Source organism: Centroberyx gerrardi, chromosome 1, assembly GCF_048128805.1.
Source record: "Centroberyx gerrardi isolate f3 chromosome 1, fCenGer3.hap1.cur.20231027, whole genome shotgun sequence".
Lineage (NCBI taxonomy): Eukaryota > Metazoa > Chordata > Actinopteri > Beryciformes > Berycidae > Centroberyx > Centroberyx gerrardi.
In genome coordinates this window covers 15,055,069-15,069,115 of record NC_135997.1, presented here as the reverse complement: position 1 = coordinate 15,069,115, position 14,047 = coordinate 15,055,069, and the positions used below count along the sequence as shown (strand labels likewise).

Below are 14,047 nucleotides of genomic sequence, written 5' to 3'. Positions count from 1 at the left end.
AGCTTTAAGGAGGAAGAAGTCAACCCTGCCAAGCTGCAGAAGCACATGAGGGAACTCTCTGAGCAGCTCTACAAAAATGTAAGGCCTGATCTTTGGGATAACAGATTATCATCATGTAAAAAAGACTTGTTGCAATACAACTGCTCTGTTGTTGTATTGTAATAGATACTCAGTGAAGTTGTCCAAATTCCCACAGTCTGTGTGTGTTGCTGAATATTGAGGAACTAATACTTGTGCTTCCTTGGCGGGTGTCCTCTAGGAGAACCCCAACCCCCACATGGCGTTCCAGAAAGTGCCTCGGCCGTCGGAGGGGTCCCACCTGCGGGTGCACCAGGTGCCCTTCCCCCCGCTGGACGACGACAGGGTGGAGGGGCTGCTGCAGGAGGGCGTGGCCAAGCACGCAGGCTCCGCCCCTGCCACCGCACGGCCCGAAAGGAAGTGTGTAGTGCCTGCCGGACCGCCCGTCGGTATGTCCAACTTTAAACTACTGTAGTTTAACATCCTAACAGCTTTAGCAGTCAGCCGCTCTAAATCCCAATCAATATAAGAAAAACAAAACAAAACACAGTGATATGACCCTTCACTTATAGTGTCTTTCCATAGTTACAATGTTTAACTGTTGACAGCAAAGCCACAGAATGACACAATTCACATAATTGGCATCTGCAGAATGTGTTTCTGACCCTGTTGAAAATGTCTCTGATATTTGTAGTGGCTGTATTGTTGTTTTCCTGCAATGATTCCTCACCTAATCCTGCTCTTCTGTACTGTCCAGTGTCCATTGTGGGTAAGAGCGGCTCCGTGTTCAACAGCGCTCGCAGGCTGGAGGTGGTGAGGAGCTGCATCTCCTTCGTCTTTGACAACAAGATCCTGGAGACCGAGAAGGTGATGCACATCGTCTTTCATCAGGAGAGCTAATCAACCTTTAGAGAGGCTCATTAGCCGGAGGCATCCATCCTTCACGTCATACCCATCCAGCAGGCCGGGCTGCCGATGTAGATCTCTCTGCACCTTCATCAAGTTAATATCTCCCAGCTGGCACTCAGAGACAGAATGAGAGAGGGCCTGTAATCAAACACTCACATTAAACTCATGTTATCTTGCTATCTCCGCTAAATAATATCACTATTGTTTTAGCATTGGGGTTAATGTTTTCCTCTCACTTATGTTTTCCTCTTAAAGCATCCACACTTTAACAAACGTCTGTTTAAATTTCCGTACGTTGTGGCCCCCTGTATGTGAGCCCATAGGGAAACATATTACCTAGTGGGCGTCCAACGTGTTTGAAATGGGATGGTAGCCAGCTCCTTTATGCACCCCACTGGCTCAATATGGCAGTTATATAATCCATGTCTGCATCTCTGTGCAAATGCAAGAATGCAGAGCATGTATCCTGTAAACCCCCCATGAGCCTGTAAACCCTTCACTGTCACACGGTCAGTGTGAAAACCATTAGCCATACAGCAGGTCAGACAAATTTTGGCCTCGTCCAATTTGTCATTGGTAGAGGAGCAGTTCACTTGACTTGGCTGATAGTTGATACTGTACGAGTTCCTGAGCCCCTGCCGAGCCACAGGCTTGGATGTAGCTGCAGATACTGTGTTGGTTCAAACATACTGTAGCTCGGCAGATAGGATGGGAAGTGCTGTAAACAATGATTGAGTTAAAATATAAAAGGTACCGGTTTTCTATATCAGCAGCTTTGTGTGTTCACATGCATAGAGACAAGGGTCTGTAGATTTCAATTAGTCGTTTATCATTCTTTGAACAATTTAAAATGGTAGTTTAAAACTATATAGGGCTTTTGGGTTTGTACAGTATTGCTGCTTGATTTCATTGAACTTTCTCCTCACCTTTTCCCAGCGCTGCCATCTCCGATCAAGTAGCTATCAGTTGTGAATTGCCAGGCATGCGTGTGCACACACACACACACACACACACACACACACACACACACACGTGCAGGATAGAAATGTCCAAAGGAGGGGAAAAAAAGCTATTTTGAAATATATCATTCACTCTTAGGTATTGACCACCATGCCTAACCTAATTACAGCCGACCTTCTTTTCTGTCACATAGCAGAATTGTTTTACTTTTTGAATCAATTCGACCATTTCTCTCCAACATAAAGTGTTTCGCTACTGCCCGTTTTATAAAAATGCTACCACCATGCTTCACTCTCACAAGGCCACACTTGATGAATCAGAATGAGTACAGTACTGAATTGAGAAAAAAATACCTTTACCTGTCAGATACCTAGACTGATTTCTGTAGGTTAGCCACAACATTATACAGAACCAGGCTACAATATGTTTACAGTAAATGCATCAGGAGGTGCTGGAAGACAACAAGAAGTAACAGTAAGCAGGTATCTGGTAACATATCCATACCAGCATAACTCTAGCAATGCTAAGTGGCTTAGTTTGGGTTGAATTCGAGATGTAACCTGCATATTGCAGTATTGCAATTTAATATAATATGTTTTGGTCCTCTAAATTAAAGACTTAAAGGTCCCATATTGTGTAAAACAGGATTTCCCTTGCCTCTTTGATTATAAAGGAGTTGGATGTGCTATCTAAACATCATGAAAGTATCAAAACGCACGGTCGGCAACTAAACCACACAATCCATATTAGGAAACCGAGCCTCTAAACGAGTCGTTTGGACTTCTGTAACTTTGTGGCGTCACAAAGGTTCGCTCATTATCATTTTTGTAAGAAATAATAGACTAACAAAGCGTTTTTTTCAAAGCGGTTGAGCGGTTGTCGCTGTCTGCAGCTGCCGGGTCCGTGGTGTCTCACGTTTCACTCTTGAAATGGTTAGCCAATCAGAACAGAGGGTCGTTAATATTAATGAGCCTTAAAGACACAGCAACAGAAACAGCCTGTTCTTGGTAAGGCTCAGAGAGATGCTGGAAAATGAACGTGTACAAATGGATTGAGGGTGTTTTTGGTACATGACACCACACACACAGCTGTTAATGGACCTCAGGACATAAAATAAAGCACTGGAAAGTGTAGAATATGGGACCTTTAACAAATATGTTGCTGATTGTTTTCTGAATCTATGGAGTTGTTTTTTTTAAAGGCCTTTCTCTCTCTCCATCATCTCTTTATCAACAGACCCTACCGGCTGCACTGCGCGCCCTGAAGGGCAAGTCGGCTCGCCAGTGTCTGACTGAGGAACTGAGTCTCCACGTCCAGCAGAACCGAGCCATACTGGATCACCAACAGTTCGACTACGTCATCCGCATGATGAACTGTGCCCTGCAGGTGGGTCACATCACATGGAGCCACGCGGTCTCCCTCATGAGTGAACGACTTGGTCTATCTTTGGCAATACAGGAAGTAAATCACAGCTGAAATCTAAGTATAATAGAACTGTTGTTACAGTTGAAGTATTGCCAAAGATTGATAGATTTAAAATGTTTGAATAATACTGTTATAGTTACAAGCACGTAGAGGTAATTCCCTTTCTTTGTGTTTGAAGTAACAGAAAGTATCCACTTTAACTTACAGTATATTAATGTGGTCTATACATGCATACATACATAATGGATATTCAGTATGCAAAGGTTTTTTTGTTTTTTTTTATTCAGCTGTGATTTTTGCTTTTAAAGAGAGGATAATGCCTCTTAAACAACAACACCAACACAACACACCCACTTTCTTATGCATAGGTCCTGAAAACTGATTGGAAACGTGTAATATTGCAGCCAGCTAAGCGTATCTCATAATATTTTGTATATCATTCATCTTTGAAAAAGAAAATTTTTAAATTTTTCACATTATTATGAGAAAAGGACCCTAATATCAAGATCTTGTTATTATGTGATCTTTCCTCGTTATTCTGAGAAAAGGATCACGAAGCTGAAGTTGGTTTCCAGCTTCTTTTCCGAGAGTAAGAGAAAATTTAAGGGAAAACCTACATCTGTTTCCAACCCTGTAAATCATGTCAATACACCCTTCAGCTATGCAGAATAACATATACATCATTCAGTAAAATTTTGTTATATATCAATAACGATGACATCAACATAATCATGTCAGTGTCTTCAGTCCAGAATTCTATGGGTTTTTTTGGGGCCACTGATATAACGACAGATTTATAACTCCAAGTGCAAATATTTTCAAAATAAATTGTTATTAGCTTGGAGGATTTTGACCTAAATAATAAATAATGGTCCAATATGTTTACTCACAAGAAAGAAACTGTGAATCTGAAACTTCAACCTCATGATCCCTTTCTCATAATACCAAGAAAAGGATTTTGTTATTGCAAGGAAACCTGGCAAAATGTTTTTTTTTAGATGAATGCAATACACTTCCTCAATCAGCAGACCACAGATTAAGTGTCATATCAAGTATAGAAAAAAACCTTCACTTTCAGTTTAGAACCAAGTGGGAGGTAAAGTGAGTTCAGCAGTCTGTCAGCAAATGCATGAAATGACTAAAAGTTTGAGAAAAACTATTTTTTTTTACCATTTACACATTTTACCCAAACAACTCTGACTCAAACAAAATCTAAAATTGATGCCAAAATTCACTGTAGTATCAGATCGACCACCAAATACTTAAAGCTTTTAGGTCTCTACCCAAACCTTTCAGCAGTGGCTAAGATGCCATGTTTTATGGGCTTTGATTGGTTCTAATTTACTAGTAACTAAGCAGTGTGTAATGGGGCGGCAGTACACAAAACTCACTGATGTGAAGCGTACATCTGCCCTTCCTCTTCAACTATATCACTCTACTATGTCTCTCTTCTCTCTCTACTTACTCTCTTCTCCATGCTTGACTGCAGGCTGTAAAATGGTTGAGCTTTTTTTTTTTTTTTTTTTGCTTGGTTTACTCCCAAGTGTCTTCATTTACAACAGCTTGGCAGCCTGACATAAGGCTCAACAATGCTTCTCATTCTTTATTAAATAGTGTGGTTGTTTTTACCTGGTGCCCTCGTGCTTCGGCTACTTGTCAAAGTGAGTAAAACAAAGTATTTTTGTGCAGCTCATAAAGAGCCAGTGAGGCTTCACTCGACGAGACGAGCTGGGGTCTTTATTGGTAGTTCCTCATGTTTTATTGCCTTGAAACACCCCTTGCCAGGGGTTTTAATAATTTTCAGCAGTCCTCACAGAGTGCAGCTTTTATGGGGTGACTTTGGATTCCAGGCATTCTTTTTTCCAAATGATAGAAAACCAATTAATCCCACCGTCTGCCTGGGCCTGGGACAGGGGAGGTCATTCGACGTGTCATTTTTGTTGCACAATTATAAAATAGGTCAAGAGGAAGCCGAGTAAAGCTTGGATGACTTGGCTAATGTAACGTATACGTGACGATTCGATTTATCTGTATTTCCATGTATGTGCCTTCCTAGGCATCCATGAACACGTGGAGACAGGATTGTCAAAGAAACGCTGTGCCAAGGGTTAACTTGTTGCATCTTCCCTCTCATGGTGCGCCATGTCTGCGGCCCAGTAACCCTAACCCAGTTCAGGTTCCTCATTTCCAGGAGCAGTGATGAGAGGACACTGTGCTGGTTTCACAGTAGTTAGTCAGCGGTGTGCAGCTGTTGAAAAGCCCCAGAGTGACAAGAAGAAGTCTGGTTAATACCACCATCTTTTTTTGCCTGGCCTCTCTAGTGAAGACTGCAGTTTTCCAGAAAGTCCAGAACAATGTAGAGCCGCATACCGTTTTAGATTGCCTGTTGTGGTGATGCTATCTGATAGCCGGGCGGCAAACATGTCTGTCATTTATTGTTTTTCTCGGCAAAATGAGATCCTGATGTGTGAGCTTTTGTAGGAACAGATGAGAGATAAGATTAAAAAAAAAAATCATTCCAAAGCTGGACATGAAATTAGCTTTTTCTTTCTTAGAAACATTGCACAGAGAGTACTGAATCCCCTGAAGGATGCCATGAAGAGGTCAATGTGTCATGTCTGCAGTATTAGTCTTCATAGCTGATTACTGTGTAAAATATGCAATCTCATGCAAGTGTACACCTCAGAGCTGTGGTGTGTTTTTTTTTAAGGAGAGTTGAGAGTGAGAATGCAGTATGGTTCATCTATGGACACATTGTGGTAAATAGTGTACTATGAAGTCCTCATTTAGCCAAGGACACCTTTCAGTGAAACAGGTATTTGTCATGCACATCTGGAGAAAAGCAGGTGTTGGTCACCTCTATTTTGTTTATTTGTTTATTTAAGTACTTACACAGGTGAGCCTGTAAAACCCACATCAGCTTGATCTGCTCATAATAATAATAGTAATAACAAGAACAACAAACTTAGAGACTTAGAGGACTATACAGCATTTCACTTTCAATATAACAAGTTTAAGAAAACAGCAAATACGAGATAGTAATATAAAAAGTAAAAGTGAATTTTAAAAGAAAAGATTCATGGAAGACTGATTTGGCTACCTTGATTTCCACGGGCAGGTTGCTGAAAAACCCAAGGCTTCTTGAACAAAATGAACAAGCCACACATGGGGAAGAAATGCAATAATTTCACACATGGAGAAAATATTTGACGTGGAGTGCACTTTGTTAGTCACAACATGGGATGAAATATAGTAAGCAGTTCTCTATGATTTTATTTAGATTTGGCGTTCTGTATTGTTTGTCATTTCTCCTCTTCAAGATGGAATCCAGGTATTTGTTGCCAGCTTTCATTCCTTGGTCCTAACTTGATTGTGAGGGATTTGTCTCAGATGAGCTGTGAAAGGAATAAAAATAGTAAATTGCTGGGCCAGTAATTACTTTCATATTCCGTATTGACCCCTTTCTTTCAACGCCCAGCCACGAAAGAACCCCAAAACGATATTACAGAGTGCACCGCTGCCAGTAATTATCCACACTGGTGTATGTTTGTGTGTGCGAGTGTGTGTGTGTGTGTGTGTGTGTGCGTGTGTGTGTGTGTGTGTGTGTGTGTGTGTGTGAGTGAAAGAGATCCCTCAGCGCCTAACAAAGCCAAAGTGACTTATTCCGTAAAAAATGTTGCATGCACTTTGTACAATGACAGCATGATGCCTCATTAGGGTGTCTGGCATGCTCGTCTATGTCACATTCCTAATGACATCATCATTATGAGGCCAATTACAACTTTTATGGCGCAAGCTGTCAACTTTGGGCTAAGTGACAGTTCTGTTGTCTGTTTGCAATCAGCGTTAGCCTTTCAAAGGTTTGCAGGGGGGCAAATACAAAAATGCAGAATAGTGCAAAGGTTAGGAGGTTTGAATCGGGTGGTACTCTACCTTCTCAGTACTTGATTCATTCTTCAGTTTGTTTTTTCCACAAGGTATAGCAGCTTATATCACTTTAACAATGTTGATGCATTCTCTGGTGCAAGTTGGTACGGCTGGACAAACTTCACTGCGACACGCTTTCCTGTTTATACATCTTGGAGCTGTTTTACGTCTTATCTCTGCTCTCTCCCTGCCACAAATCATAAATAATAATGACCCTCATTAAGGTATTTGAGTTAATTGCGGATTTATTTGTTTGTGTGTGTGTGTGTGTGTGCGTGCGTGCGTGTACCGGTCAGTGCTCCAGCTGTTGGAAGTGAACGTTGCGCAAGCCATGTGGGGGAATGAGTCCTGCTGTGGATGTATCCTGGCATCCCAACCATTTCCTGTCAGATAGGATTATGGGCCCTCTGTGTTCTGCTCTCTCATGGCCGTGGGCCTCATGATGGTGCTCAGAAAACACACTCCGAATGGCAGTTGCTGTGCGAGGGGAGTGGGGTGGGAGGTTCATGGGAAGTGGTCGCAGTGGCACGGAGTCCATGAGTTCCGCATGATCTGGAGCTGCCCCCCTTCTGATGTCGAACAGTGTGCAAGAACACACGTTACACACAGATGTTGTTGGGAAGCTCTTTGGCTCTTTGTCTCCTGACTCGGATGCAGACTGCTGGACTCCAAGCTGATAAACTGTAGTGCCTACTGAGCCTGCCGCCTCCTCCCCTCCTCCACCTCGTTAAATACTTTCAGTTTGTTATCGCCGCATCTCCTACTAACCTCTGATATCTCTTAACATCTCCTTTAATGGCGAATAGATGCGTTCATTACAGTTATTTAGATCATAAATTAGGCTCTTGCTGTGAGAACATTTCCCCTGTCTGCTTTAGTGCCCTTGATGGACTGCCTTATGTAATGTGGACACTGGGAAACTGCACTGGGTATCATTCCCATGTTCAGATAGCTCTGTTTCCCTAGGATGTCAACCAGAATGTCCAGGTAAACATCTGCGTTAATCGTACTTCATGCTGTTTTTTTCATGGAATTGTTGTTGTGTGTATCATTGTTTGCTGCATGTGCAACACAGAGGTTAACTATGTGATTTATTCCTTTTCCTATTAGTGACTCAGGCCACAATTAACTGTAATGGCCTCCCAAGTTAAGAATCTTCAGAATGGCCATGGCCGTAAAAGTCTCATAAAAGCATGCCATACGTGCCGCTTCATCTTAATGTCTGTCATGGTGAGAGGCTTCCTGGAAAGCGCTAAGTTGTCTGGAACACACAGGAAGCCGCTGTTCGTTCACATCCTCTTGTGTTTTCTGTCACGTGTGCACGGGTTCTTGTTATGCTCGCTGTGTATACGTGTCTGAGGCGGCATAGCTCCGTTAGTCATCGTAACTCACGAGCAAAAATGATGAGAAAAGGAGGAGAAATGGATAAAGGGAGGGAAGAAAGACAATGGTCTGTCCTCCCTCGCAGACGTGTGGGGATACACAACACCCTCCCCTCCCTCGCTCCTAGAAATCCCCGATAAGCTAACGCACATTCCCCACCCCCACGCTGCACTGTGGTATGTGCATCTAGTCACAGACACTATGGCAGTGGTATCCTGAGTCATGGACACGCTTACCTGTGTCAGGCTGCTGCTGATAGACTAGGAACACCAGCGCTGCTCTTACTACTCAGTCTTTTCACTTCTCATTCATTCTAATCTCAGACCTGCTGTAGATTTTTACTGCTTATCTGTTTGCTTTGTTAAGAGTTGACCTCCAAAGCGTTTGATTTGGATCAGTTAGCCTCTCTGTCAGCTTACTGGAGGTAAGGTGGAGGTTTGTAGATGATGATAAGGTTGGCTTAAGCAAACCCGATTATGTCTACAGCATATGATATGACCGTATTCAGTCATCCTATTTTACAGATAACGGGAAAATGCCTGGTGTTCTGTGGCGTTTTCATCATCTGAAGTCTACCTTTTTAATGTTGAGAGCCTCAGTCGTCTATTCCTTGAAATGGGCAACTTCAGATGAAATCCATTGCTGAACTTGTGGTCTTTTTTGTCTAAATAATACGATAATGCTTGTTCTGGTAAATGTTCACACTTTTCTGCCTGTGCCCTTCCACTTGCTGTTCTATTTTCACTCGGTTCCATGAACTCCTGTGACCTGCGGCATTGTTAAGGATGCTGGTAAACAATGCTTTGGTGCCGCTCCAAAAGCTGGAACATTTTACCGCAACCCAAATAACTGCAAAAAAAAAAAAAAAAAAAGTTGGCGACAAGAAAAATAAAACAGAAAGTATGCTGCTTAGTCCATGGGGGGCCAGGCTTTCATGTGTAGCTGCAGAACTTGTGTTTTGCATTTGCTCCCCTCTGTACATTCTTGGTTTTTTTTGAGGGACGGGGGAACAGAGGCCCCACTACCGACCGCTATCGTGAAGTACAGCATTCCTCTCGCAATCCTCTCCCCGTCTCTCCCGCCAAAACGAAACACTCTGATAGTGTGTTGCTTGGTTACATTTTTGAAAAACTAAACATTGACTTAATGTGGTCACGAAGCAGAGGATTCTGTGTTTGTGTGTGTGTGTGTGTGTGTTCGTTCGTGACAGGCAGAGTGAGAAAGAGACAAGATGTGTGTGATATACATTCCCGGGCCATGGGGTACCTCCGAGGGTTATGAGGTGCAGCACCAGATCAGAATCAGTACTGTTGTTTTGACATGGTCTTAAATGAAGTTTCCGCCGGCCATTCTCATTTACAGAGTTCAACAAATAAATCCCAACAAAGCTTACCAGAGATAAGTACCAATTTCCTGTGCATGAAGTACTTCTGGGTCCAACTTAGGTCCTTTTCTCTGTTGTTCTCATAGTTCTCTGTGATCTCTATAAGAAACAATTTGTCTGGGCCCCTAAGTCCCCCGCTCCAAGGTTCCTAATGTACTTTTCATCTTAATGCCGTTCTCCAGAATGTTCCTTTAAACGCCTTGACCTAAAACTGTCCCAAATACGAAAACCCATTGGAATGGTGTGTAACTGTGAAGTAGGGAAGATTTTCAACTATTCTGTGATTTAAAAAATAAAATAAGTAAAAAAATAAATTGAATTTGCTCTCTGGCTAGTCAAGGCTGCTTGATAAATGGACAGACCATTTTATAGCCAAAGCAATTGGATTTTATGTAACGTTCCATGATTTTCTTGAATGAGGCTTGTATGGCAATCTGGTTCAAGAATGCAAAACATAAAATTACCAATAAATTGAAAACTGGAACATTCTGACAATTGTGTCAGGGCAGAGATTATATAAGGCTATTGAAAGCATATGTCCTAATAGTGGAGCTGAGTAGATGGTGAGTGGTTCTGGCAGGATTCTATTAAGCAAAGCCCTGACATTTAACAGGACAAAGTGTCTTTATGTAACAGGAAGTTACGTTTGCTGAAGATGGATGCAGACCTCTCTGTCGGGACCCTGCGGTGCGTGATGTGGGCCTCCGGTGCAGAAGGTGCACTGTGTAACATGTCTCCTGCTGTGTCCTGCCCTCCTGCCCCGTTCTCACTCCTCCTCCCCTGTTGTTTGACCCACAGGACTGTTCCAGCTCGGAGGAATTCACTGTGGCTGCTGCACTGCTGCCCCTCACAACAGCCTTTTACCGGGTAAGGAAGGGAATGGAAGGGAAGGATGAATGGGGAGTTCAATTTTGCACTCTCACTTCTCTCTCTCTCTCTCTCTCTCTCTCTCTCTCTCTCTCTCTCTCTCTCTCTCTCTCTCTCTCTCTCTCTCTCTCTGTGTCTCTTTTGCTCTCCCTCTCATTGACACATACATGCACATGAGCTCATGCTTGCACACGCTCACACTCAGTCAAGGTTAGGGTGACAGTGTGGCATTTAGAATCAGTTTGCCATCAGGCCTTATTAAGGAGGGGATTTCATAGAAACTGCTATAGTGGAAGGGGTGGAGGACGTAAAAAAAATTCTAAATTCACAGACATAGTGACCATTAGTAATGTTATTTTTGTTTATGTTGTTTTTTATGGACTTAGTAGTCTATGCTGTGTTTTTTGTAAAGTTATTGAACTGAATTGAATTGAATATCCTGTGCTGTAGTGGCACCAGTTCTGTTTTGAATGTTGTCCGTATGATGCATCCTCTAGCTTTTTTATCTGAAGCCGCCCCATCCAATTCCCCATCCCCATTCATCTGTCCCATCCAATTCTGCCTAGCCTGTACACAGACAATACAGAGGGTAACACTGTACACTACAGGAAGTCTTGGCGAGAGGAAGGACAGAGCTCAGTGTCTGACCCTCACTGATCCTGGACCAGGCTCATGCAGAGAGCAGCAGGGCCGCATGCTAAAACTGTACCGCCACAGCGAAGCGTAAAGGACCTGCTGTGGCCTGTGGTTTCCAACCCACATGATCAACTCGGGGTTGCTGCAGCGTTCACCACAAATATGTCCCCACAGCTTGCTCGTTGCTATGGGGACAGACACAACTGTCCGTTTGTGCTATTTGTTGGGTACCAGCACCGTACCCTGACGGGCCGGACTGGGACCTGGCCGGCTTTCTGCCACCACATGACTCATCCTGCTCACACGCCACAGGCTGATGTAACTCGCTCAGATAAGCCACATGTATTTGTTTTGCCTCTTTCTCTGCATGCCCACGAGCGTTGAAAATAAATCAGATGAATGATGTTTTGTTAAATGTCTGCTTGCTAATGCATGTACACAATGCATTCCACTATATAGCAATGATGTTTCAAAATACTATCCATTATTTTGGTCAATTTACATTATTCCACTATGTCATTTAGCCAACGCTTTTGTCCAAAGCCACTTACAATAAGTACATTTTGTCAACAGTAGTCAAACTGACCGTATATCACAGTATTTCTTAATTATTAGACAATGGAGTGATTTAACACTATCCTCATTAGAGGATTGTTTATGGGATCTCTTGTCTGACCCTGAGTTCGAATAACAAGGAAAGACATTTTGAGGTCCAGAATGCAAGAGATTTTTCCTTGCTATTTACAGATGAATGGAACTGGTGACAAGCTAGAGCGCCGCCTCACCCAAAGGGTGAAAAGCAAAGGGAGGTCAGGGAGAATCAGCCAAAAGTATTCTGTAATCGCTGGCTTAGTGGTGCAGAGATCATGCAGTGGAAAGGTGGGAAAAACAGAACGTGGTAATGGAGCACTAGATGATCCTGATATCACACAATAGATCCATCAAGATGCATCAGAATCTGTTCCACATTTCTCTGGGCCTGTTCAACCAAACATTTTTTGTTTCAAATTTGCAAATTTGAGAATAATAAAATGAGGCTTTAAAAGTTGGAAGGCCATGAATGTGCTTGGTTTTGCAAATAATATGGCACTCCATTGCAGTGTGCATAACATGATGAGTTTAGATAGCAAGAAATGTTTTTTACACGTGTTTCAAGTATGCAAAATGCTTCAGCTCTCGGACGCCCCCCCACCGCCTATCTCTTTTATAACATGTAACTTATGTAACTAATTCTCAGAAACCTTGCATGGTGTCTCTGGCGTTACATATGCATTAAAGCAGACATGTATTGTGCAAACGGTTGTGAGTACTTGACAAATGATCAACCAGTTACTGAATTTGACCCACAAGACCTTGAAAGTCATTGTGAAGTACCAGTATTTGTCTGAGGAGGATCCCTGTGAATGTGATTTGGCAGGGCATTTCACACCTGGCAGTAGTTAAAGGAGACGCTGGCTTACCCAGTCTGGTTTTCACCCCTCGCTATCCAGAAAGATCGGCTGACATTGTTGAGTGGAGCGCTTGTAAAATAGATGGTTGCAGGGTGAAAGGAGACCCAAGGAAGCCTGGTTCCTACCCGACTGTTCTATATTTAATGAATTGAACTTCATTAAATACATAAAAGACACATTCTCCTTTTTTTTTCCCTAAAAAATTTCGTAGCATTTTGTCTGTAGTGGGTCTTGTGGTCAAGATAATTTTCATGCCAGATTCATTGCTCAGTCTCAGTGAAACAACAAATCGTAGATGAGAGTACACAGATTAAAACTGTGTCCTGACCAAATAAAGCCAAGAACAAATGTTGTATATCAAGTCTTATTTTAGGCTTGCACAGGTGTTAAAAGAATAAAAATAATGGTGTGTTAAGTGATGAGGAGAAGCTGTGAGAGTAATCTCCATAGGGAGACTTAGTTAATCAGAGTTCAATTGGCTTGGAGGATTATTGACTCTTATACCGTCCTGTAATTGGGTCTTTTACATAAGTGTTAAAGAGAGATTTCAACTTTGTAGAGCATTTTCACCTTTTAGTGTACTACTACATACTAGAGGTTTAACGAGTATCTGATTTGAATCTGAGAGACCAGACCAGCTGTGCAAGATGCGGTTGTACCGATCAAAATATACGGGACCGGCTAAGAGCTGTGGGATTTTTAAACAAATCTTATCGACCTCCTTTTGACCTGATTTTACAGTTAAAATCAGGAATATTGATTTCTCTGTTAGTGTGTCTTTCCTTGGCATCTTCCATCCTCCCTCCATATCACACACTGCTATGACCACCCCCACCCCACCCCCTCCTTTGTGAATGTGGATGTAGCCTATGCTGTGGTCACACGTGGGAATATTTGGTGAATATTGCAATATTTCCTAATGTATTTGCATCAAGAAGAGTTTTTGGGGGTCTCACAGCTAATGAAACAAACTTGGCTGCAGTGAGTGCTTCACGGCTCAAAGCATACAACTAGGAAGTGTTCATATATTAAAACTCGGTTGAAGCCGTGAAATGTCATGATTGAAGTTTTCGGCAGACTTAAGTCG

General features: G+C 42.5%; 1 protein-coding gene across 2 annotated transcripts in view; it reads left to right on the top strand.

The window, feature by feature from the left end:
• The window catches only part of sbf2 (SET binding factor 2), a 105,488-nt gene that overhangs the window by 59,868 nt on the left and 31,573 nt on the right, over window positions 1–14,047 (top strand). For both annotated transcript variants that reach the window (XM_078282748.1, XM_071912213.2), the window contains exons 13-17: window positions 1–78; window positions 260–467; window positions 776–885; window positions 3,124–3,273; window positions 10,805–10,873. The exon at window positions 1–78 is cut by the window's left edge and continues 21 nt beyond it. In XM_078282748.1, the coding sequence (XP_078138874.1) occupies window positions 1–78; window positions 260–467; window positions 776–885; window positions 3,124–3,273; window positions 10,805–10,873 (615 nt within the window). The remainder of the gene's footprint in view (window positions 79–259; window positions 468–775; window positions 886–3,123; window positions 3,274–10,804; window positions 10,874–14,047) is intronic.